Source organism: Euprymna scolopes, chromosome 1, assembly GCF_053919585.1.
Source record: "Euprymna scolopes isolate OS-2025 chromosome 1, ASM5391958v1, whole genome shotgun sequence".
In the NCBI taxonomy this organism is placed as follows: Eukaryota; Metazoa; Mollusca; class Cephalopoda; order Sepiida; family Sepiolidae; genus Euprymna; species Euprymna scolopes.
In genome coordinates this window covers 98,121,719-98,147,958 of record NC_136482.1, presented here as the reverse complement: position 1 = coordinate 98,147,958, position 26,240 = coordinate 98,121,719, and the positions used below count along the sequence as shown (strand labels likewise).

General features: G+C 31.9%; 1 protein-coding gene across 1 annotated transcript in view; it reads right to left on the bottom strand.

The window, feature by feature from the left end:
• Nucleotides 1–26,240, bottom strand: part of LOC145256428 (importin-4-like) — a 91,135-nt gene that overhangs the window by 51,154 nt on the left and 13,741 nt on the right. The window contains exons 3-8 of the mRNA XM_080115360.1: nt 25,743–25,828; nt 24,596–24,637; nt 23,018–23,150; nt 18,979–19,115; nt 8,701–8,743; nt 7,769–7,834 (exon numbers count right to left, since the gene is read on the bottom strand). Coding sequence (XP_079971486.1) covers nt 7,769–7,834; nt 8,701–8,743; nt 18,979–19,115; nt 23,018–23,150; nt 24,596–24,637; nt 25,743–25,828 — 507 coding nt within the window. The remainder of the gene's footprint in view (nt 1–7,768; nt 7,835–8,700; nt 8,744–18,978; nt 19,116–23,017; nt 23,151–24,595; nt 24,638–25,742; nt 25,829–26,240) is intronic.

Below are 26,240 nucleotides of genomic sequence, written 5' to 3'. Positions count from 1 at the left end.
AACAGATGCACTTTTTTAAAGTCTCTGTTGCTGCCACTAGCCAGCGTTTTCTCGCCCTTCACTTACATGTCCATCTTCCTCAGTGTGCACTTTGCTTCTCTCCTTCCTTGACCACATGGCATATTTCTTTCCTTTTCTTGTGACACTAGCTAATTTGCATACATGCTTAACCATTTGCTGGTGCTAATATCTTCACAAGCTAGCTACCCTACAGTTGCCGCTGATTTTCTCACATGACCATACGTCATGCTCTGCTACAGTTGTTAGCTTAAGTTGCCAAGCAAGCCCAAAATAACTTTGTGGAAACTGCCAGGTGGGGTTGGTAAATGTAGAAGTACAAGATCTTGATTGTAATGTGAGAGACTGGTATCTGGTAGGATGTCGCCTCCCCAGCTAGACCAAAATAAGAAAATGGGGGGTAGGGGGGGAACACAACTTAATTTGAACTAAATAAAGAAAAGCCATCAAAATCTTACTGCCATGCTCAACTTCTTACCTATATGAACGGAGATTTCTTACCTAAACATTAGAAATTATTAAAAAAGGTGAAAGACTTAAAAATTATTGAAGAGTTAAGCGTGTGCATGTTTTGCATTCACCCACATATTGAAGCAACAGTTAAGTAACAGACAACTGTCACCGACATTGACCATTATTATTCTATACCAAATATTGGAATACAGGATATGTTTATCTATGCAAATAAAAATTCTTATACTTGTTTTTATTTTATTGCAAATTTATGAGTGGATTTTAAAAAAAAATTTTTTTTTAACGATCGGCATACTACAAAAATTTAAGAAACTCAGTGTACTGCCATGTAAAAAAGGTTGTGAACCACTGGTTTAGGGAGAGGTGTGTGGAAGGGATGACAATGTTGAAAGAAACAATGAGAGTTCTTAAGTCAGTAGATGCAAAACAGTTGGGGTAGCAGGTTCCGTTAAGACGGAGGAAAACATGGGAGGAAGTGACAAAACTGGATACAAGAAGGAAAAAAAGAAAAAGAAATCCCTAACCAGAAATAGGTTACTTTGGAACTTATTTTCTTAAAGCCGTTTAATGCAAACGTTAACCCAAATATGATATTGGATGAACTCTGTTCAATTGTAGTCGATTCAACATGGCTGCTTCTGTTTCAAACAAACACGATGATAGTGATATTAAATTCTGAGTAGATCACATTGATTCAAAACGATCACATAATCTTTAAAAATTTTCAGATATGAACAGAAATAGAAAACAATTAGATTAGATTGATTAAATGTTTTTTTGTTTTTTTTTACCAACATATCAACAGTAAAAAAGGAAATAAATAATAGGACCACCAGTAGAACTGAACAAGAGTTCAGTAGAGAATCATTAAAATGAACCTATGCCAAATAGATAGTGTTTGCCTGTTATGATGCTGAAACCATGAAAATACCATCAGTGATAAAAAATCTTTGTTTTTATATATACATTTCCTCAAAACCTCTGGCCTTGATGGAGGGGAAACTAAACTTATGGTTTAAATGATTTGAAATAACAGCAAGGCGAGATTTGATTCCAAATATTTCTCAGGTTATATCTCCTCTCTTTGGGAAATAGGATACGATTATGAATATCTCCAGTATCAAATAATCCTTATACTGTGAAATTTATTTTATGTATGAAAACTAAGAGATATAACATGAGAAATATTTGGAATCTCGTGTCCCCTTAGTGCTGTTTTAGATCATTTGCCTCTCCATCAAGGTCAGAGGTTTTGAGGTTAGGTTGGCTTTTTTTTTTATTTTTTTATTTTTTTTATTTAATGCCGAGGTCTGTCATTTTTTCTTTGTTAGATATTTTAACTTATTCAGTCAGCCTTTTTGGTGGGTTTTTTTTTTGGTGGGTGTGAAGTTGGATTGTGTAAAATTATATTCTTTGGTATAAATTGCCTTTTTTTAGGAATGTTAGTATTTTGTTAGGATTGACTTTTTTAAATAGTTCTTTCAAATTGTTAACGTTGTAATAGTTCTGCCGGATATGCTCAAGGTCGCCACAATCCAAAAGAAAGTGTTTTACAGTAAAGGGTTCTTGGCATGCCACACATTCTGGAGGGTCTTCGTTTTTAGCAGAAAGGAGTGGGTTATGTGTGCATGTCCTAGGCGAATGCGGGACAAAACTACTTCCTTTCTACACGATTTTCTGAAATTTGGTAAACATTTCTCTATTGTGGGTTTGATTTTGAAAAGTTTGTTGTTTTGACAATTATTCCATTTTTCGTGCCATTTCTTCATAATGAATTTATGTATTAGTTGTTTGTAGTCTGAGTGTGGAATTTTTAAATCACTTACATCAAGATTTAGTGCATTTTTTGCAGCTCTGTTGGCTTTTTCATTGCCTTGAATTCCAAAATGACTGGGTATCCAGCAGAATTTGATATTTTTATTTTGTGAAAGAGTATGTATTTTTTGTAATAGCTTGAGGAGTAGCAGGTTATTTAAATTTTGGTTCTTTAGAGATTCGAGTACTGACAGGGAGTCTGAAAAAATTATAAATTTGCTGTAGGTGAAATCAATAATGAGGTCTAGTGCCAGATCTATAGCTGTGGCTTCAGCACTAAAAATTGAAGCATAGTCTGGTAGTCGCTTCTGCAAGGTAGTGCTATTGGATATTATTCCGCATCCAGTTCTGTTGCCGTCCTTAGAACCATCTGTATAGATATGCTGATGATTTGGGTATTTTTCCTGAATGTTAAATAGTTTTTCTTGATAGTTCAGTAGATGAGTTTGATTTTTTGGGAGCTTGTTTAGTTCAAAGATAATTTCAGGTTGTTTTAGTAGCCAGGGTGGGAGGTTTAGTTGGTTGACATCATGGATGTTCCTGATTGTGATACCTGCATCTTCCACTAATGGTTTCATACGAAGACCAAAAGGTTTTATAGCTTTTACCTTTTGGTCAAATAGGTTTTGGTAGTTGGGATTGAAGGCTGGATTCTTTGAGATCTTTCATGATACCATACCACCATGTGGTATCGTAAGCTTTTTCCAGATCAAAGAATATAGCAGTCATATGCTTTTTTTGTATAAATGCATTTCTGATAAAGGTTTCCAGTCGTATTTTCTGTAGTGCTCCGTTGTTTTCGGAAACCACATTGAAGGTTGGTTAATATTTTATTTGTTTCAAGAAACCACATTTGTCTGGTGTTTATCATTCTCTCCATCGTCTTGCACACACACAGCTTGTTAGAGCTATGGGGCGATAATTAGAGGGGGTCAGATGCATCCTTCCCTGGTTTTGGTATGGGAAGGACTGTGGCTTGTTTCCATATAGCTGGAAAGTTGCCATTGGTCCAGATGTCATTAAGAATGAAAAGTAAGTACTTTAATGGTTGATTTGTAATTGTTCCAGGAAGTCATATGTTATCTCATCTGGTCCTTCAGTCGTGTTATTGATTTTTTTTAATGGATCCTTTAGTTTTTGAATGGTAAAAAGTTTATTATAAACTTCTTCATTATTACTTTTAAAGTGTAGGTTGTTTTTTTCTGATTCATGTTTAATAGTCTGGAATTTTTTATTGTAATTTTTGGATGATGAATTATTTGCAATAGTGTCTGCAAGCATGTTGGCTATGTCCTTTTTTTCGGTTATTTTTTTATTGTATATACAGAGGTGGTTGAGAGGGGAACTGGTGTTTTTTCCTAATATTTTCTGTATCATTTTCCATATGGTTTTTGTCTTTGGTGTTATTGTTGATTTTGGACACAAAATTTTTCCATGATTCACATTTGGCTTTTATTGTTCACCGTGCTTTAACTCTGCATATTTTGAAGTTGTTTAAATTCTGATTAGTTGGTCGGTTGTTGAATTTTCTTAATGCAGCATGTCGTAGCCTGATAGCCTTTTTGCAATCATCATTAAACCAGGGCCGATTATACTTAGTTGATACCTTTGTTTTCGGTATGCATTCCTCAGCTATTGAGATGATGGTATCTGTAAAGTGAGTGATTGGGTCTTTCACATGTTTTCCAGGTAAGAGTTTGTGTTCGCATAATGATTTGAATTTATTCCAGTTACCTTTTTTAAGGTTCCAACGAGTATTTTTGAGTTTGTTTCAGGACAAAAGTGTTCTTTTTTTATTGGGAAGTGGTCGCTCCCACAAGTGTCCTCGTGCACCGTCCAGTTGTAATCCATAAAGATACTAGGATCACTTATAAAGAGGTCAATTGCTGAGTATGAGTTTGTAGCAGAGTGAATAAAGGTTGTTTTTTTTTTGTTATTATATATGTATAGGTTGTTGTTGATAATATCTTCTTTAAGGATTCCTTTTCTGTCTGTGCCCCCAACTAACATTATGACTTAAAGTCACCTAATAATATGAAGGGTCAAGGAAGTTGGTTAATAAGGTTTTCTATCTCCGTTTCATTTATAGGGTCATTTGGGGGTAGATAGATGGAGCAGATTTTGACTGCTCTATGTAGGGTGGTTGTGGTGGCAATTGCCTGTAAATTAGTTTGTAGATTTATTTGGCTTTGTGCTGTGTTTTTGTTGATGAGAATGGATGTTCCTTTAGAAGCTCTATTTTGACGGCAGTTGCTGTAAGGTGGCCCTCAATGCCTCAACTAGTTCTTGAAGTGATTTTATGAGGGTAGAGATTTCCTTTAGTTCAATGTTTTCTATTGTTTTTCATTGATTTTTGGTTGCACCTGCATATGATCTAGCTGGTTCTGTTCTGGTGGCTGTTTCAATAATTTTTCTAGCTTCGGTAAAACTTATATTTTTGGTATATTTTAGTTTGTTTATTTTTTTTTTTCTTTGATCCAGTTTTGGCAGAGCGATGAGTATCCTGGATGGTTCTCACCACAGTTTGGGCATTTTATATTTCCTTGGCATTCTGTTTCCTGGTGTTCAATACTGCTACATTTTGGGCATACTATTTTCCTGGTGCAGTAGTCTTTGAAGTGGCTGAATTTTTTGCAGCAAAGTGGTCTGGGGATATATGTTTCTACTTTAATGTTAATATATCCAATCTTGAGTTCAGTTGGTGGGGTGGGAGTATTGAAAGTTAATATGTATGTGTTGGTGTTTATTGTTTGTTCATTTCTTTTTATTGTAATTCTTTTAGTATATATAACTTTGTTTTATTAGGTTTGTTTTTATTTCTTCTAGAGAGCAGGTGTTTAATTCTGGACATCTGATGACTCCCTTTGAGGTGTTGAGGGTTTTGTGAGGGTAGGCTTTGATGTTTATATCATGGAACTTTGTCCATGTTAAAATTTCTTCGGCACTAATTTTAGTAGATACTTGTATGAGTAAAGTTCCATTTAATTTGTTTTGTGTTCAGATTTTTGATAATTTTTTCCATTATGAATGGGGACATTTTAGTTATTTGTGTGTCATCTTGCAATTCAAGATTATATACTTTCTGGATGGGGTCTTTTAATTTTTTTTTGAAAGCCATAGAATATTTTTTTTTTTTTTTTTTTCATCATCCTTGCTCCACACCCTCCCCGGAGCCCTAAATTGGGAGATGGTTGGGGGGGAAACCCATTCGCCCAAGCATCTCAGGGATACAATGATATACTCAAACAGTGAGTATAGCTGCTTATGACGAATTTTTCATTTCCTTGGACCCAGCAAGGTATAGAAAGGGTTAGTTGTCAATAGCATCAGTTTTCACCATCTGATTGGCCCTTGTCATCGCCTTCTAATGATAGTATATGTGTGCGTGTTTTTTTTTTTTATAAGTGTAACGTGTTTTTTTTTGTTTTTTTTTTTGTTTTTTTTTTTGTTTTTTCTTCCTTTGAAGATTGTAATGCTGAGTATGGGGCAGCCAAACCAGCTGCCAACATTGCCCCGCTTTTTTATTGAAACTCACCGATAGCTCTTTTTAGTATCCTCGCTGTTCCCTTAAGTGCAATTGTCTGAATCTCTTTTGCACTTGGTTCTCCAGGAATATTAGTTAGGTAGGACTTCAGGTTTTTCTTCATAAGTCCTGTGGCACCTATGATAACTGGTATGATTAGGGACTGTCATGACTAGCCAGTTGATCGGGTTGAGCCTGCCCGACCATCTAGCCGAAGTAAGGGCCAAAGTGGAGCGTTGTTAACTCACGGCCACATGGTTCTGAGGTCATGAGGTGCTCAGCCACCAGGATCTCTTTCTAAGGCATTACGGGTCGCCACCTACGGCCAACCGGTGGCCCCATTGAGGACTTTTACTCTCTGCAAGGGGGCAGTCGGGGTGTTCTGATACTCCACCGACAGGGTCTGGGAGTGAGGGGGGGGGGAATAAAAAGGGGAGGGAGAGAGAGGGGCTGTTTTTATTTTTGGTTTTGCAGAAGAAAATTAAGTTTTACAAAAAAGATCAGAAAACAAAAAACATCAATGTAGGTGCATTTCGTCTCAGGAGGCCAAAGGATAGCCTGATCTGGTAGCACCAGAGATGTTTTGAGGAAATATCAGATATTTTGTAATTCATATGCAAAACCAAGAAAACAAATGACTATGATTGAAACATTTTATGGCTGTAAAAACATGCCAAAAACAGGCTCTGGATGATCCCCTTAGTGTATGACCTTCAGGACAAATGTCACATAGCTCACTACACAATTCAATGCCAACAAGCCTTCACTTGTTAAATTCTGATCAATAATCGCTGAGATTTGGAACTTATAAAATTGCGAAATAAGATGGTATGTATACACACACACAATCATTTTTTGGCATCATCAAAATAAAATTTTTCCAATTCTAATACAAATTCGGATATGCAAAAAAATTTGGATTTTTACAATTCACAATTAATCATCCGAACACACACACACATATATACTAGCAGTTCAGCCCGGCTTTGATGGGCCCTATGTACTGTTCATAACTTTATATGCACACACACACAGACACACACACACATTAAAAGTCTGACTCGTATTCAGGTAACCATCTAAAATTTCAAGTTTTTAGACCCAAAATTGGCAGAGGAGTTTGATAGCGTCTGCAAAGGTCAACTCTTTCAACTTTGACTTCTTGGCAGCCAAGTTTTCGCCCAAAAACTGATTAAAAAGCTTGCTGCATGTCTTAATAACCTTTATGTAAAATTTCAAATGTTTAGACCCAAAAGTTTGCTAGAGATTGCAAAGGTCAAATCTTTTGAACTGACCCCTTGGCAGCCAAATTTTCAGCCAAAAACTGATTAAAAAGCCTGCCCTATATCCGAATACACTTTATGTAAAATTTCAAATGTTAAGACTAAAAGTTGGCTGAGTAATTTGATAGAGACCGCATAGGTCAAGTTTTGTTTTAATTTTGACCCCTTAACATTTATTTTTGATAAGTTTGATCCATGCCCAAGTAAAATTTCAAGTGTTTAGACTCAAAATGAGCGGAGGAGTTTGGTAGGGTTTTCAAGGGTCAAATCGTTGAACTTTGACAACCAAATTTCAGGCCAAAAACCGATTAAAAAGATTTTTCCAAATCTCGATACCCCTTATGTCAAATCTTGAGTCTGTAGCCTGAAAATTGACAGTTTGTTAGGAAGATGCACACACGCACACTTTTATAGATAAGTAGTAAGTTATAAAAATAACTATGGCAATTAAGCTAGACAAAATTTTCAGAGTTTCATCCTGTCAGGTTATATAAATTACAAGTATAATTTTAGGTGATATAAAGTGTTTTAAAATAGTGCCAAGCGGGATTTTTTTTTTTTTTTTTTTTTTTTTTTTTTTTTTAGGATTTCCCTAAAGTAAGAGTAGATTTTAATATTTTACTATTTACATAGGAAAAAAGTATACAATACATACCTGATTATGGGTAAGCATCTTGTTGACAACATCAATAACAGGAGGAATCAGTTTTTGGACTTGTTTCTAAAATAAAAATTTTAATTTTATATAGATTAAATAGACGTTATATATAAACAGAAAATAGTCTAGATTTTTTTAAATGTGCTTTAAGCTTTTAGAAACGATGTTACAAGTTTAAATAAAAATCAATTAAAAAAAAATATAGGGAAACTTTATTCTTAATCTTACTATAATCCAACAAAACAAGTCAAATTGGATCCCTTGATTTTAGCATGAATTTATGAGGCAATGAGTATTAAAAACTAAATAAGCAAGATTTTTTGCAGGAAAATTCAAAATGGATAAAAATTATAAAAATTTATAAGATCTATAATTCCCTATATTCATTTTTCCCCCCTCAAAGTTAGGATTAATAGTTATTTACAAAGGTTGAGACGTGCCAAGCAAAAACTGGCTTGCCTGTTAGAACTGAAAATGCTTTACACTTTATTTTTTTTTTTTTTTAATTTACAAATATCTAAAATTACATATATCAAGTCCTCTCCACCTCTGCATTTAAAATTTAAGGTTTATATTTGTTTATATAAATAATGAACATGTGACCCTAAGAAAAGGGATTTTTTTTTCTCCTATTTCCTCAAATGGGAGGAGCAGGGGCTTTCAAATAGAAATCTTTAAAATTTCTAAATATTCACTCGTTTTTTGATAAAAATAAACCATATAAAAACAAATTTTACTTGTGCATTAATTTAAATTAAGACAATTATTAATACAAATTAACTTTTTACACCCAAAGAAAATGGAAGTTAATTTAAGCCAAAGTATTTTGACAAACTTTTACCAAATTTGGCAGGCTGTTGGCTTGTCAATACCAAACATTGACAAAAAAGGTAGGAAGTACAAGGCGTTAATCTTTTAATAAAACTTACCATTTCATCATCACCAGTTATGATGACCAGCTCAGACAATGTTCTGAATATAAAAATAAAGAAAATTGCTAAGTCTTGAGAATAAAATCTTTATCAATACAACATAATAGTGGAACTCATTCTCAAATAGTTTTTTGTGGGATTACACTTACAAAAAAAAAAAAAAAAAAAAAAAAAAAAACTTTATATCGTTGACCCTGCTTCAAGTGGGCTCCCTCTACCACGCAAGAAAAGTATTCATACCAGACAGCATCTTATATCTTTATAGAGCCACAATTTGCCCATACATGGAGTATTGTTGCCACATTTGGGCTGGATTATCTGTCACTACTCTTTCACTTTTCAAAAAGATTCTCAAATCTAATAAATCCCATGTTATTGACATAGCTCAAGCCTCCGTCCAATCGCCGCAATGTCACATCCTTGTGCTTGTTTTGCAAGTACTTTAATGGAATGTGCTCTGATGAACTCACAACACTTGTGCCTCCTTGACGTATATTCTCAGTTAACCTGACAAGCAGCAAAGCCCACCCCTACACCGTTTAGTTCCCGACATGCTGGAAAGCCTTTATCCGATTGCTGGATTTTGGAATTCACTCCATTTTCTGCTTCCCAGACTGTACCATAAATGCAGAAGTTTAAATGTAATGTAAACAAATACCTTGCTGCTCAACTCCCCATATTCCCTGCTAGACATAATTCCAAGCGGCAATATGCTTTGTTTTGGGGGGGGGGGGTAAAAAAAATAAAAAAATAAAAATAATATCAGAGTCGTACACAGGGCAATATATTTATTTTACCACCACAACAGAATATTGCAACAAGGGTCGGAAACAGATTGAAGAGCCAGTGTGCTAGAGCAAGAGCACTTTGAGCGGCAAAAAAGGAAGAAAAAAAAAAATGCCTGGATAGTCATGTCAGCATTCCTCATTCTAATTTCTTTTAACCTTTCAAAGTATATCTTCAATGCTGCAGAACTTTTAAGGCAAGAATTATAGATCTTTATAATTTCAATTTCACAAATGAACATTCTCCAAGTTGGATTTATGGATAACACTATCAGATCTATGTTTACTATCCCAACTGTTTGGATTTGTTAGTTTTATTTTTCATCTCCATACGTGGATTGGACATCCTTTTTGATTGATATTGTTCTATATTATCTTTAATAACATATCTCCCATACTCTGAAGTTTTCAAACTATGTGTTAACCAACAAAATTACAGCTAGTCTATATACATGGTATTTTGTTAACTATTTTCCTCCGAGAATAAGAGCCATTCTTGAAAACTCCATAGAATAAGGAAAAATCTTTTAATCTGCGTCCCCTTGTTTCCGATAAAATGTTGTAAATTTTAATTTGCATCTTATAAGATCCAGAGAAACCTCAGATAATAGCATAGTAAATTTCTTCAATAATATATTGCTTCTAAATAAAGAAGTAAAATACAAGATTATTATGTGAACTGTAAAAGTAGTTTTAATTATTTACCAACCACTATCATTGAACTTATAATACATCAAAAAGATCCCAAAAAGTACCCTTAACTAAGAGTTTTGCACCTGAATTAACGGAAAACATTTCACTTATCACGGTAAATCAAAAAAGTGTATGCTAAATGTGTGGGTGTGTATATATATATATATACACACACACAACATTTAGCATACACTTTAAAAAAAATTTTTGAGAAGGTAATCCCTATATTTACCGTGATAAGTATATACACACACACACACACACACACGGCGGCATGGATGTTTTCAGAACACTCCTTGTCTATTCAAATGTTTGAAAAGTTTCCTTCCTGAGCTTCGCAGACGAGGAATCAATAGGGCATCAATGTGGTTCCAACAAGATGGCGCCACTGCTCATACAGCGAGAGCATCCATGACTTGTTTGAGCTGCATTCCCTAATCATGTCATTTCACGCTTTGGCGATCTTCCATGGCTTCCATGCTCACCTGATCTTTCCATGTGTGATTTTTATCTATGGGGATTTTTGAAATCACATGTTTATGCTGGGAAACTTCACACACTTGGAGAATTGAAGACTGCAATCCGTGAAAATATCAAAAAATAGGTGAAGAAACTTTAGTGAAAGTGAAGGCTAACTTTTGAGCTTGTGAAAACGGCCATCACTTGTTAAACATAATTTTTCGCTTCTAAATATTCCATAAGGGCATAGTTTAGTAAGTGTTTTTATATACATAAAATTTTTGTTTAAATATTCGCAGTTTTGTTTTCCTTAAAAACATCCATTTCCCATGACTCACCACATATGGCTCATTCCATGTCAAATTGACAAATTTTGGGGGGGCACAAACCATGTCCAACAAGGATTTCTATTTTTTTTTTTTTTTCAAATTTGCTACACTTATAGATCTCCATGAAAGGAATTGAATGCCACTTGTTAAACATCTCAAGATCAAAAGGTTCTCAAGATGTGACCTTGACCTTTTACAAAAAGGTCAATTTTTATGAAGAAGTGACCAACTTTTATAAGACGATATCTGTTTATGGGCCTACAAAGTTCATTCATATATCATTTTAAAGTACTTGGATAGATCTATAATTTTATCTGGGAATTTTTTTTTTTCAAGGTCAAATTAAAAAGTTGACCTTGACCTTAACTTTTAACCTGAATTATCTCAAAAACTGTTCTTTCAAAATTTTTTTTTAATTTTGACAGAGGATTTGTCTATCTTATGATAGTATATATTCCAAATTTCATGATGTGCCTTTCACTAGAACTATCATTACAAGCGTTTTAAAGAAGTGGGCAAATTCAAAATGGCGCAACGTAGTACCTGCGACTTCATATAAAATATTTTGATATTTCCCAATATGGTCAAGTTTGATATCTTTGCAAAGCTATTTTGATGCTGATTAATATTTACATAAAGACCATGGTCAAAAAGTTAAAATAAAATTTGTTGATGAAACTGAATTTTCTTCATTTGTTTTATTTTTTGTTTTTTTTAATGCAACACAGATTTTATGGAAAATAATGATAATTAGTGTTGAGGCAGTTAATCAGAATCTAGAACATCTAGAACTTTTTAAGGTATCGGAATCAGAAAATTGTGTGACAAACCAATGAAAAGTAGTATTTCAAACTTATGTGACGAAACGATTCCCAAAAGATGTTAAACATTTCTTTTGCTTGTATTAGAAGATAATATGTAGAACATTTTTAAGCTACTAGTAAAAATAAAAGCTAAAAACATATGATGTGGATTTATTTTAGCTGTGTGGAAAAACCCATAAAACATGACCTTTTTCCTGCCCAGTCCCTTCAGCATTAACAAATCTGACAAGAAAGTGCTAAAAGATATTAAAATACTTTGGTTTTTCAGTAAGTGAAACTTATCGCATATGTCACATCTTAATTTTTGAAGTCATTGTCCCTTTACTCGAGATTACTGCCTGCTATAAAACTAAGTTCTCAATATATGTAGTAGAGGGATTGGTGAAGATAAAAAGCAATAAAAACTTATAAAAAAAATATTGAAATCCTTTTGCCAGTTGAGTTCGACTTGGAACAGATAAGACAAGAAAATTCATGCTACAAGATTGACATTTTGCCAGTCACTAGGTTCTATTTTCATTAATTTTATGTAAAATTTTAGATATTTTTATTAAAATGGTGAACCTGTAGGAGCGTCATTCCTACTAAAAATATGTTTCTGTTCAGTTTCTTGCTATTTTTCAGTGGATTATTATTGAATGGACACTTATATGCAAGATTAAAGAAAAACAATTAAAGGTTAATATTTCGACATTTGTAAGGGCTGCTCACTTTTTAGTTACAACGTTATAGTAAATCGATACTCTATTTTGTAAACACAGAAATTAATTTGTATCTTTTGCCTATTTTTTGTACTTATGTATTTTAGGTACTGTGCTGAAATAACATTATTTCGACAGCCATTCTTAACATGGAGAGGGGAGGGTGTTTTGTAGGGAACTCCAAACGTTTGTGAAGAAATTTGTACATAATCCCCTGACGCCAGACTTGTGTTTACTTCACGAAATATGGAACGGCAAAAGCGACTTAATGCTTTTTTTAAAAATCTTTTTTTATCTTCTTCGAATGCAACTAATAAATAATCTTTGTTATAATTTTGTTATGTTTTAAGTTTTACACATTTTAATGATTAGTAATATAATAAACATTTATATATTAATTATAAAATACGGTTTTACTAAATATTTACGATTATTCCTTTGGTTAATTATGGGTTTCCATACTTCATTTGGTAAAAAGGGACAAACTAGAAACCGTAGTAATCTTTGAAATAGTTTATTTACGCACAATAATATTTTTCAATCGTCTTTAATCTGGCGATGAAATAGATGGCAAGAGTTGTGTTTATATTATAACTTAATATTAAAATAAAATTGAAACAGTTTTTTTTTTTTTAATCTATGTTGTAACGGAACATTTTGAAATGATGGAATTTTAATCTTTTAAAAATTAATTAACATTTAGGAAGTTTTTTTTCTTTGCAATCCAACAGGAGAAAAAAAAACGTTATTAAAAAAAAAAAAAAAAAAAAAAAAAAAAGATATAATATTAAATTTATATTAATTTTTTAATTCTAAATTCAAGGTAAGATTTTGTCCAATTTGTGCATTTAAAATGTAAAAAAAATAAATATTTTGTATTCATTGGAACTCTTCTTTCATAATAAATAGTAATTTTGATCGATTTAAATATATTTTGTTAAAAATTTGAAAAAAAATATAGAGGTGGGGGACACGCACCAAAAAATATTTCTCATGTTTTACAGAAATTTCATTGTATATATAATTTCATTCTAAAATGGATAAGTATCGAAAACTTCAGGAAAATCTGACCATTAGTTGATTTTTGCTAGATTTATTAAACACGGGTGAGTTTCACATTCAGCATGCTTACTACATGGGAACGTTATTTTAAAGCGTTATTTATGTAAAAACATGAATTTTCGTCTCGCATTTTTATTTAAAAAAAAAAAAAAAAAAAAAAAAAAAAAAAGGGGGGGAAAATATTACTTGTTTATTATGTCTTTTTATTTTTCTTTTAAATGGTACAAAAGTTATATTCATAATATTAACTTATAATAAAATTACATCGTGTTACATACAGGGGGTTAATTCTGTGGCAAACTTTGGAGGTTCCTAGGGTTTTGTAACTATTCTGTGCTTCCACCTAAGAATTTAATATAAAAAGATATTATGAAACTTGAATTTAACCTAAAATAAACTATTGAAAAATAGCATGTTACCAAAAATAGATAAGCACTTTTTCTATTTTGTAAATTTGGAAGTAGGGTTTTTTTTTTTCGTGTGTGCTGAAAACATATCACATTTAAATTTCAGTAAATAAGTAGTTTACCGGATATTAGATAATGTAAGTCTTTGTTATAAGTGATGGTCATTGTTGTATGTGCAAGCACACATTTTTGCCAGCAATATTTTCAAATTAAGAATGAAGGTCCGAGGATCAACCCCTGATGTACACCTGCATTTATATCATATGGTTTAGATGTACAACCATCAACGACAATCTGGGTTCCTCTCTTATTTAAGAAGGATTTGAATATTTTAAGTATTCATCCAGTGACCTGATTTTCCTTAGAAGATCATGCCATATGCTATCAAAATCCTTAGATATATCTAGGGCTACCGCCCTACCCTACCCTGCCATATCCAGTGTATGGCTCAAAGATTACAGTTAGGATATCAGCTATAGACTGGGCTTGTCTAAATCCATATTGTTGGTTGGTCAGAAGTTTAGCATCTGTCAGGTGGTGGACTAGAGCTTAGTTGATTATGGACTCAAATATTTTGGGGAAAAGAGGGAGCTAGTAGGGCAATAATTTAATGGGTCAGTTCTCTTGGCAGTCAGGAAAGGAAGATTCTTTGTTGTAAAGTTTAGAGAGGACTGTAGCAAACTAAGCAGAGCATTGTTTTAATAGCACAGCCTGGATGAGATTGGGTTCACATGCTTTTGAGGTGTAGGTTTTTGATGATTAAAAATTACATTTTTTGTGATCTTTTTTCACTTGCAAATAGTGTTGGGACGATTCCTAATTTTTATACGATTCCGATTCCAGGAAAATATTGATTAACGATTCCGATACCAAGTACGATTCCGATTCCTAGGGAATTATTGTTTTGAAATATACCAGGTAGTTTTATACTTATGGTCGGTAGTTCCGAAATATGTTCCCTAACTTTGGAAGAGATATTTTATGTCTACACTGTCGTGTTTTGGTTTAAATAAAATTATTATATAATAAACTAAACGGAAAAATTAGCAAAATTTATTTTAGAGAAAATTTATTTTACTTAATTGGAATACAGAAAAAAAACAAAGAAAATAGAATTTATCCTTCAGAGCAAAAACAAATAAAATAGAATTTATATAACAGAACAAAAACAAGAAAATTAGAGAATAAATACACACGATTCATTATTTTGGTCCTCATAATTAACAGATTTAATGAATTAAATAAAAAAAATATAGCGGAAGAGAAAGAAAATATATACTAATTAAATATAAAGATAAATATTTAATCTAATAATTTATAAATGAACGTGCGTAATGAAAAAAAAACAATATACCACGTGACATGGCGCCGTAGATACAAAATAACCTTTCCAAAGTTAACGACCATATATGAGAAATACCATTAATCGAAAGTTTTTGTGTTTTATACCAAAAGGTAGGTATAGTGAAAAGTTACAATTAAAGGAATTTTAAAAACGATTTTTTGTTTGGCTATTGATAGTTGTATTTGTGACGGCAGTTCTTCAGACCTCCATAATTCACAAGGAGTAGTTAACACCTATTATTTTTTCTTACTTTTTCATTGCTTTTACACGTTGTTTCTAACGTGAAGAATAAGTTTAGCCAAACTAATTTTGAAATAGGGTATATCAAAGGAACACATAAAAATGATACCGCTAGAAAAAACAAATGAAATACTAGATAAAATTGAGCAAAAATAATTACCAAAATTACAGAAAAAGATTTAAAATGGTGAAGTTTGTTGAGTGAAATGAATTATTGAAAGAAAATTGAACTAATAGAAATGTTAAATAAAAAAAGGTCACATTTCAATATTTTTTTAATTAAATTCTCAGGGTTGTCGAAATTAAAAATTAAGTGATTTTTTTTTTATTAGACTTCTTTCGAAGCTTGTTACCTTGAAAAATACATTTAAAACCCTGTTTTTTTTTTTTAAATAAATTGAAAAATAAACACAATTAAAAAAATTTAATTGATAATTGAAACTTTAAAAACATATTAAACATTGAAAAATTACTTCTCACAAATTAACGTCCAATAAAGTAGATCCAGTCTTCATACAGGAATTCGGTTATAATAAATATATCTTTCCCAAACTTAAAAATTAAATCTTTTTTTTTTTTTTTTCTTGGAGAGAGAGAGTGCTTTAAAATCGCCGGGGAATGCCGCCTAAAATTTTAAAGAAGTAAATTTTAGGAGTTTAGTGCCTTTCAAAGACGGTTATCATAATTTATTATCATTTAATTTCCTCCCCCCCCCCACCTTTCCACGTGGTTCAGTAGTTAACCAGTGCTCCTGTTGCTGTCTGCCGAAAATCAATCCGTGGCTGGTGTCGAAAGTTTTTGTGAAACATACAAACACACATTTTTGCTTTTATATATATATATATATATACTAGCGGGGGGTACCCGGCGATGCCCGGGTGTCTTGAGGTAAATCAAAAGAGTGGGGGGGGGGGTTTAAATAATAATAAAAAAATGTTTTGGTAGGTGAGTATGAGAATCGAACCCGTACCCTTGAGTTGGAAATTAATGTGTGAAAAAAAAAAAAAAAGTGCGATGATACCATTGGGCCACCGCGACATACACCGTAAACGTGTTTGAATTTATTTATCTAACTATAAAAACAGGCGTGCGTAATAAAAGTTAACTTTGCTGCTTCCATTTGACCTAATTAAGAAGGTCAAATAGAAGTCAAGCAACGTCAGCGTCTGAGTTTGTTTATCGAAATTTGACTGTCTGATATACAAGATTGATCAAAGCTGATTGCTTCTGGACGTTTTTCACGGCGCAATGCTGCGAACACGTCTGTTTGAGTTTAGTTTCACTTTATTTATTAAGCCCAATCAACACGCGAGAAGCCAAAATAGCAATAATTTTGTAAAAATCGACGTAAATAAATCTATACGCTATACGGTTTCCTAATTCCTAGATATTATTATATAGGATCTATATACACAGTTGTAGGCAATAGTAACGACCCCGGGAGCGTGTGCGAGAAAAGCCTTTTGAAGACGTACACAAAATGGTCACACACATTTTGCCTTTTATATATATAGATATAGATAATCCTTTTTCAAGTGTTCTGTCTAAATGGATTCAGCCAGTAAGAATAGTCTTGAAAAGGATGCTGCAACCCCTTTAAAATTCATAAGAAATACAAAAAAGGTTTAAGGAAAATATCACAAGAATATGCTGATAATAATAGACTGTTTAAATTGAAAGTGACATTTTTACAACCAAATGGATCCTCTCCATCTTTCTATTATCCATCACATCCTAATATATATATTTTGAAATATTCTTAGCTCAGTTGATCCAATAACTGAAACAGGAATATCTTATAAACTTTCAAAAAATGAGATGAAAAATGCATCATATATTTTAGAAAGAAAGATTATGAAAGAAAAATCTAAATAAATACTTTAATATTCATTATAAAAATGTTTCAGTAAAACAGATTTTTCATTTTGAAATGTATCCTAATGAACACGTTGATTTGTGTATATAGTGTATACTCCTAAAAATGTCAAAGAAACTGTTTACCATCGCCATCAAATGTTTATTCTTTTGATACCTAATTAAATCTCAACGCACTTTTTAGAAATTTTTATTACATCACTTTCCGTATCAAAACGTGTTGTATAAGTATGAAAGTCATAAAACAGTTTGCCTTCACAACCAGAATTTGCATAAAATTCAACATGTCAAGAATTTTTTAAGAACATGCATTTTAAAAAATTTTCATTGACAAAAATTAACAATAAACAGAAATTGCCTTTTAGTAGATCTAGAATATTAATCAAGAAAGATTTGTTCACTATTGAGATCACATGTTTTATCGCATAATTTAATAAACCCTAAACACCTTTCAAATTTTTTTTTATCATATATCACTTTTTCCATAACAAAATCTGTGGTGCATTATAAAAAAAAAAAAAAAAAAAAAGTGCTTTTGCACTTTTTGAACCACGCTATTTTTCAAATTGTATTTTCAGCTTAATTTAAAGTTTTTGTTTTTTTTATTATTAAATTAAGTGAAAGTACACATTAGTTGAAAACGCACTCCTCTCCACATGTTAAGAATGGCTTCCGAAATAACGTTATTTCAGCATGGTCAAAACGTGCACAAGTACCAAACTTTTTTTTTTTACTTTTTGACCATGGTCTTTATGTAAATATTAATCAGCATCAAAATGGTTTTACAAAGGTATCAAACTTGACCATATTGGGAAATATCAAAATGTTTTATATGAAGGTGCAGGTACTACGTTCCGCCATTTTGAATTTGCCCATTTCTTTAAAACGCTTGTAACGATAGTTCTAGTGAAAGGCACATCATGAAATTTGGAATATATACTGTCATAAGATAAACAAATCTTCTGTCAAAATTTAAGAAATTGCAAAAGAACGGTTTCTGAGATAATTCAGGTTAAAAGTTATGGTCACGGTCAACTTTTTTAATTTGACCTTGGAAAAAAAAAAATTCCCAGATAAAATTATAGATCTATCCAAGTACTTTAAAATGATATATGAATGAACTTTGTAGGCCCATAAACAGATATCGTCTTATAAAGTTGGCCACTTCATAAAAATTGACCTTTTTGTAAAAGGTCAAGGTCATATCTTGAGAACCTTTTGATCTTGAGATGTTTAACAAGTGGCATTCAATTCTTTTCATGGAGATGTTTATACATCTCCATGAAAAGAATTGAATGCCACTTGTAGCAAATTTGAAAAAAAATCCTTTTCGGACATGGTTTTACCTCTGCCGATTTTGACATGGAATGAGCCATATATATATATATATATATATAATCTCTGAACTGTTACAAGCTTAGAATTATTATACTAAATTTACCATAATAAAAAAAAAAAAAAAAAAAAAAAAAAAAAAAAAGATAGTATTAGTAGTAATAAAGTCAGCATTATTTTTCTTTACAATTATTAAGGGATATAAAATAATAAAACTTACAGAATTGCATAATATGGCACCATTAGGGTCTCTTGTTCTGAAAGAGCCTCAGACAGAAGTTCTAACACAGAGAGAAGATGCGGCTTCAATTGTTCAGTTGCCATTGCAGCCACTTTATTCATCAAATATATGCCAACCTGTAAAAACCAACAACAAAAAATATTAATGAAACATTGAAATGAATAATTGTCTCTTTCCAACCGGTCAAAACTAAATTTAATCTCTGCTAACAAAGCAGGATTTTCAATACTGACTTTCCAAGACAAATATTTTATCCATTTGAAAGAATAATCTAAAGCAATATTGCTAATTTGATGTCATAATTATACAGTTTGAATTGAAATTATAACTAATTATATAATACTATTAACAGGAAGACCCGGCATTGGCAGAGATTGAATGAGCAACCTTATATTCTCTTGTTCATAACATTTCATTCTTATTTTTACATTTGTAAAAGCAACACAGTTGTGGTCTATTTTTTGTACTTGCATATAATCACCTACATAGTAATTTTGGTATGCTGTTCAATTGGATAAAACAGGGATATCTGAACTCATAGTAATACATAGATGATTGGAACACTACATGAGCAATCCTTCAGTCAGTTTCTGTCCAAGCATTCTTTTGTGCCTGATGAGAACAGTTCAAGTTCAGAGATGCCAATATCTAGCTCACCTCTCATCAACCATGATGAGAGGCTAAATTTAAGACCAAGACTTGATTCTATTCCTATAGTAATACATGCCAACTGAACCAAACAGTTTTATATTGTTGTGTTCCCGTACTGATGACACTTCAATAAAGTTAATATAAATTGTACGAGTTGCATGAGGGATCCGTTTAGTTTATACGTATATGAAATATCTTAGTGTTGTAGTTTCGTTGACGTATTGATAACCAGACAATTAGTACACCACGGACATGCATATTGGAAGCTCAAGTTTTGCTCATTTCTTTCCCCTAAAGCAGTTAGTCAAGATTTCATGATAAGCAGTGTTAATCCCAGACTATCATGACGAGGAGGGGCGGGAATAAACAAGACTAACTGAAATTAAACTATTATGCCTGCCGACCAAACAATTCACCTCACTCGTCTATATTCTTGTTTCGGTTAAATATTATTGTAGAGAAAACATTGTCATTTTCCTTCAAATTCTATTGATTCTTTTCTTATTTAAGTCAATAAATTGTAGAGATGTTTGCCTTTTTTTAACTGGAACCTGGTGACTTTTCTTCCCACATAAAACAAAGCTAGTCAGATGAATGCAGATGCAGCAATGCTACTATAAAGTCCAATTAGAAATGCTCTAAAAATTTAATATTCAAGGATGTATTCAGCATTGCCTGGGTTAGATACAATGACATTTATTGAAAGAATTTTAAGTACATTTAATTGTCTGCGTGCTCTTTCTCTCCAAGCCATGAACACCATATTTAAATTTAATAGATGTCAAGCATTAATGCAAACTCCCATAATAAAGTATACTTACTCAAGCAATATGGGTTTTAGAGTCACAGTCTCTTTAGTCTCAAGAAAATGGATATCTCCTATAAAAGGTGTCTGCTGGGAGGAGGGAACATGATAAAGGGTTGCACGATTTCAACTGTGCTCAATAAGGAAAAATCCAAGATGACAATATGAAACAATGCAGGAATAAGAGAAAGACTGGTGATATTTTGGAGTTTTCTTTCTCTTGAACTAGTTGAAGAACCAAGGCTCAAGCATCTACTTTATCCATAGTAGAAGAAAGCATACATGATTAATACCTATCTCCAAAAATATTACTGAAAATGACAGTGACTCAACAGAACTAAGCCAACATGGTGAGCCATAGTCTATGTTATTAACTTAGCGATTGGTTTAGGACTTTCAATCTAAAATTTGCATATATCCTGTCGGGGAAATTTGTAGTGATTGAAAATTACACCACAGAAATGCTTGCGTAAAGCCCAGGATAATAGAAAAACCAAAATGGCGACTCTTAGCTAGTTTTATGCTCAACATTATGCAAAAGTAACGTGAATTCTCACCATTTGTATGCAAATTAAATCATCCTGGGTGACACAAAATATTTGAAAAAGGCAAGCTATGCATAAATACTATGTTGAAGCCTGACAGATTATTTACTAGAGTCATCATGGAAAGCTAAAGGAGACACAAAGAAAACTACAGTTGTTCACTGTTAAAAAAATTCTACATATCCTAACACTCCAGAGATGTTATATCTTTGTTTGCATCTTAAATCAATTTTTCTAATAACTAATCAAGAAATAAAGTCTACACATAATTACTGATGCATTCTTTCAGCATTTCAGATGGAAGGCAACAGTGGTTAAGGACACAGATTGACAATTTGGGCATTTCAAGTTTGAATCCAGTTTGTTCTACAAACTCATTTTCACTTAGGATATTGGTAAGCTCCAATTCTATAAGTACCTAATGTCTGTCTAGAAAGAATTCTGATGAGAAAAACGTTGGGGAAAATCAATGCCAACAATATAATCTTTAGATTCATACGATGTGATGGTCAGCATTTCAGATTGAGACTTGAATGCTTATTAGACACTATCCTCGAATGTCTAAAGTTTCTCAGTACAGGACAACCTGGCATGGATACTTTTCCTTACAAGTAAACCCAGACTAAATATTAAAAATGACAGTATTCACAGCCTAAATAAGATCTACTTGGTAAAGTTCACCCAAACTTGCTTTTACAAGGAATGGTGCACCTTTTCTAAGTGATGCTATCTCAAAGTTGGATACTGCACCAGACTAGATGAATTCTTGTCCTCGAATCCAATAAGACCAAGAGACAAGAATAATTATCAAATAACAGGAATTTTATCATGATGTCCAATGAAGGTTATCCCATTGCACAACAAGGAAAAAAAAAAATAAAAATAAAAGAATACCACGATAAACAAATTTTTTTTTTCAATAAATGGAAAGGTAAATAGGGAAAGAAAGGTATAGTCAGTTTTATGTTCATCAATAACAGTGTCTGCCAAATTAGTCCCCCTGGCGGTTCTCAAAGAACTCCATTAACAATATTGTAAGGGATAGTAGGGCTAAGAACATAGGTGTAATCAGGGCTTACTGCGTGTCAAAGAACTTAAATAAAACACGTCAACACTATCTTTTTAAGAGTGATATGTAAATTACCTCCCTTATGCCATTAACTTCAATGTTCTTATTCGAGAACATTTCTCATTCAAGAACATTTCAATCCTTTTGGTTCTGTAATCCAAGAAAATAATCACAATCTGTTTTGTAATGCATTTCTATAGAAGATTTCTTGGTTCCTTTTGACTTGAATTCTAACGCCTTACTGGAGTTAGTATTCTTTTTTTTTTTTATAAGACTAATTAATTCTAGGCCTTCAAATAGTTCTTTCTTCCTCGGTGAAGAGATCATTGTAATTTCATTTACAACTCTGATTTTTTAAACAGTCTTTTCTGACTAATTCTGTATTGTCTTCCTTTACAAATCCCGATTGAAGAAAAAGAAATCCCACCCCCACACTGTAGAGATCCCTAGATGTAAAAGATCTTTTTACTCCAATAGTTTCTTCCCCAGAACCGCTAGACTCTGGAATTCCATTCCAGGTCCCTGCTTCCAACAGTACTGACGTGCAGAAGTTCAAGTGTAACATGAACCAACATCTTGCTGCCCAAATCCCTACATAGTACCCCAGTAGTTGTTGCCCCTGATAGTAGCCCCCTACACCAAAGTGGCAATTTGCCTTGTTTGGGGTGAAAATGTAATAAAAAAAAAAAATAAATAAATAATAATAAATAAATAAATATATAGATGGAATTAAGGTCCTGACAGGGTGAAGCCTAGTTATGGTCAAGTTTTACCATAAAAAAAAAGAAAAAAAAAAAAAAAAAAAAAAAAAGAAACTTTGGTACTCTTCCATATGTGATCTACCTATTAACCATAATGATGTAGATAGCAAACCGGATTAGAAACTAAACATCAAATTAATGCAAGCGCCAAAAATGTAAATTAAACAAATAGAAAATGCATATTTACTTCTCTATGGTGAGGGTCAGAACTCCGAGTATATTCCAGAATGAAGTTAAAGAGCTGTGGCCAATTTTCACTTGGCAATTCATGTTTCGCAACAGTTGCAATGATCTGGGCAATAGAATTTTGCACAGTTTTTCTGAAAAAAAAAAAAAAAATAAAAAATTAAAAATAAAAGTAACAAAAGAAATAAAAATTCAACTGCTCTTCTTGAATATTGTCAGTTTTATATGTATTAGACTGCCCAGAAAGCTATGAAATTTGTAAGCAACGCATGCAGTGTCAAATTGACTTTTTTCTTTTAATAGAATTTTGAAAGTTTGGGCACTGAATTACTAACTGAACCAAATTATAAAATTTGGTAATTCTGGGTGTTTGTATGGATTGATGATTTTTTATTTATTATCATTTCAGATTATATTAATTTGGACATGACATATTTTAAATTAAAATTTTTTTTTTCTTAAATGACCCAATAGAAAAATAATTACAAGTAAAAATAGAATTAATCAAATTATCAAGTTTTATTGTATATTTTAATGTGCAACAAATTCAGCATGACAATCTGACTTATCTCCCTTGAATGAAATCAAGTGTCCACCATTATTAAACAGAACATAATTGTGAATAATTTACTGAACCAATTTTTGGAATTTATACTAATTTGACATGACATGCAAGTACATAATGTTTTCACCTGAAATGCATTGGTTTAAAAAGATCAATCTCCACAAGTACCTAATCTTTTTATCTCCAGACAATTATTGGTTATAAATTAGCTTCCAAAACTTTCAATACATGAGGATTTGCTATGAATATTAAAACAAGAAATTCTAAATTTCAAAAGTTCAAAGCAATTCATTTTTTTCAACTAGCAAAAGATCATACCAGAAATGCATTCTGGTGGATTTATTTTTGTAACCAAATTATTGAGGGGAACATAACAGATTGCTTTAAATGTAGTTTTATTTTATGCTATTGTATTTTTGATGTCACTATATGGAGTATTATTGCTGCATCTGGTCTGATGCATCTACCACTAATCCCTCATTCTTACACAAAAGAATCTTAAATGTTATCGATCCCAGTCAACCAAACTTCAGCCTGTCCCATCATCGCATTGTTGCATTCTCATGCCGTTTTAAAAGTACTTTAATGGAATGTGCATTGATGAACTTCTAGCACTTGTGCCCCCACCACCTCGACGTACATACGCTCAACTAACCCAACAAGCAGCAAAATCCCACCTCTTCACTGTTGAGATCCCTAAGATGCCAGAAAGTCTTTCCACACTAGTAGTTTGATTTTGAAATTCCTTTTCTAACTGTACTAAACTTCAAAAGTTTAAATTTAATGTAAACAGACATCTTGCTACTCAACTATGTTAGGCATGTTTCCAAATAATAGCAATATACCTTGTTTGGGATGAAAATAGTTTTAACAAAAATAAAAAATTATAAATGTACATATCAAAATTATATTGATAACGCATATTTTCTACAATTCAGTAATGGTGTGAATGGCAGTTGGTTAAAAAAAAATAAATAAATAAATAAAAATAAATAAAAATAAAAAAATACTTACTCAGTTTCTTGGAGGAACAGCTGAATAATATTTTCCCTAATACTGGAATGAAAAGAAAAAATTTTTTTTTTCTTTAATACAAGTAAAAATAAGAACATTTAAAAAGGTATTGGTTTATCTGCTTTATTAACCCCTTTTTTGTTTACTTTAGTATTGAAACAAAGTCTATTGTAAACTATTCATGGCTATTTTACCAAGAGTTGTAGATTGTTCATATTTCTACTCCCCTCCCCAATGAAATTTGAACCATTTGCCAATTTCATATTCCATGCTGATATTCATTACAGTATGCAGCAATTCCTATTAAGGCCAACAGAAAAGCCAAAAATCTTAAAGTCCAAATAATTGGAATTTTATTTTTTCATCTTGTATTCCCATAGATGTCTATTTGAAACATTAAATTCTACACAAATCAAATCAAGGACAAATCTTTGGCTTTTTGCTAATAGAACCTACAAAAATGTCCATTTCCCATATTTTTTAGCTGTTCTTTCTACCTTAGGCCACCATCTATCGCCATATTCTATCTATCTTTATGTCCTTTTTAGCTCACATTCCTATCCAACTGCTTGTTTTCAATATATATCTATACTAGCAAATATATGTAATTGAAGTGAGCATACAATTGCTTATATCAATGAAAAACAATTTAAATGGATTCCAATAAAATTGGGCTTGCTTGAAAGTAATTAAAATTTTCTAATGATACCATGATCAGCTATTATGACTCCAAAATATTACAGTTTGAAGATATAAAATTTAAAAATTAAGATACATCGAAAAAAATAAGATCAATGCAACTTTGTGTCAACATTAACAGAAGACAAAAACTAAATTGCAATCTTAGATTTATTTTGCTTGTTTATTATTTTAGAATCATACAATGAAAGTTAAATATTAAATATTTTGTCAATTTTTTATGAATTAGTCTAATAAATAGATGAGCCATCATGAAAAGTGAGAAAATGTTTGTCCTGTAAAAAAAAAATTGTGTGGCAAAACCTCTAACAAGTTTTTTGTTTTTTTTTAATAAAAAAAAAAAAAAAAAAAAAAAAAAAAAAAAAATTAAATAATTTTCATGAATAAATTAGAAAAAATAATTCTAAATAAATTTATACAATGAGAAATTTCAATAAAATAAACATACTTTTTCCGTATAACTTCATTTAATACAAAATAGTGATGTTTTCTCTGGATTTTTTTCCGGAGAAGAACAGCAGCATATTGGCGAACCTTTGGAAAGAGAAAAAATAAATAAATAAATAAACTGTCATCATTTTAATATTCAATACATAACCTATATTTATAAAAGACAAATTGTATCTGCTTTTACCCATCCAATGAAGACTTAAAACACACCAATTACAAAATCACTTAAGCCTGAGAATTACTTGTTAAAACAGCAACAAAATATTGGAAATAACACTATTATAGGATTGGTCAATCAAAATTTAAACAGTAGATTTAGTTATAGCCAGCTAATGTACTTCCTAACTTCCTGCATGGCTGCTACCGGAAGCAGTGACAAATCAGTTCCTTCACTTTTATTGTTCTTCAGTATTTCTATTGTGAAGCAATTTATTGAAATCGCTATTGAATAATATAATAAAAATTAAAATTATACAGATAAAAAAATAAACACAAG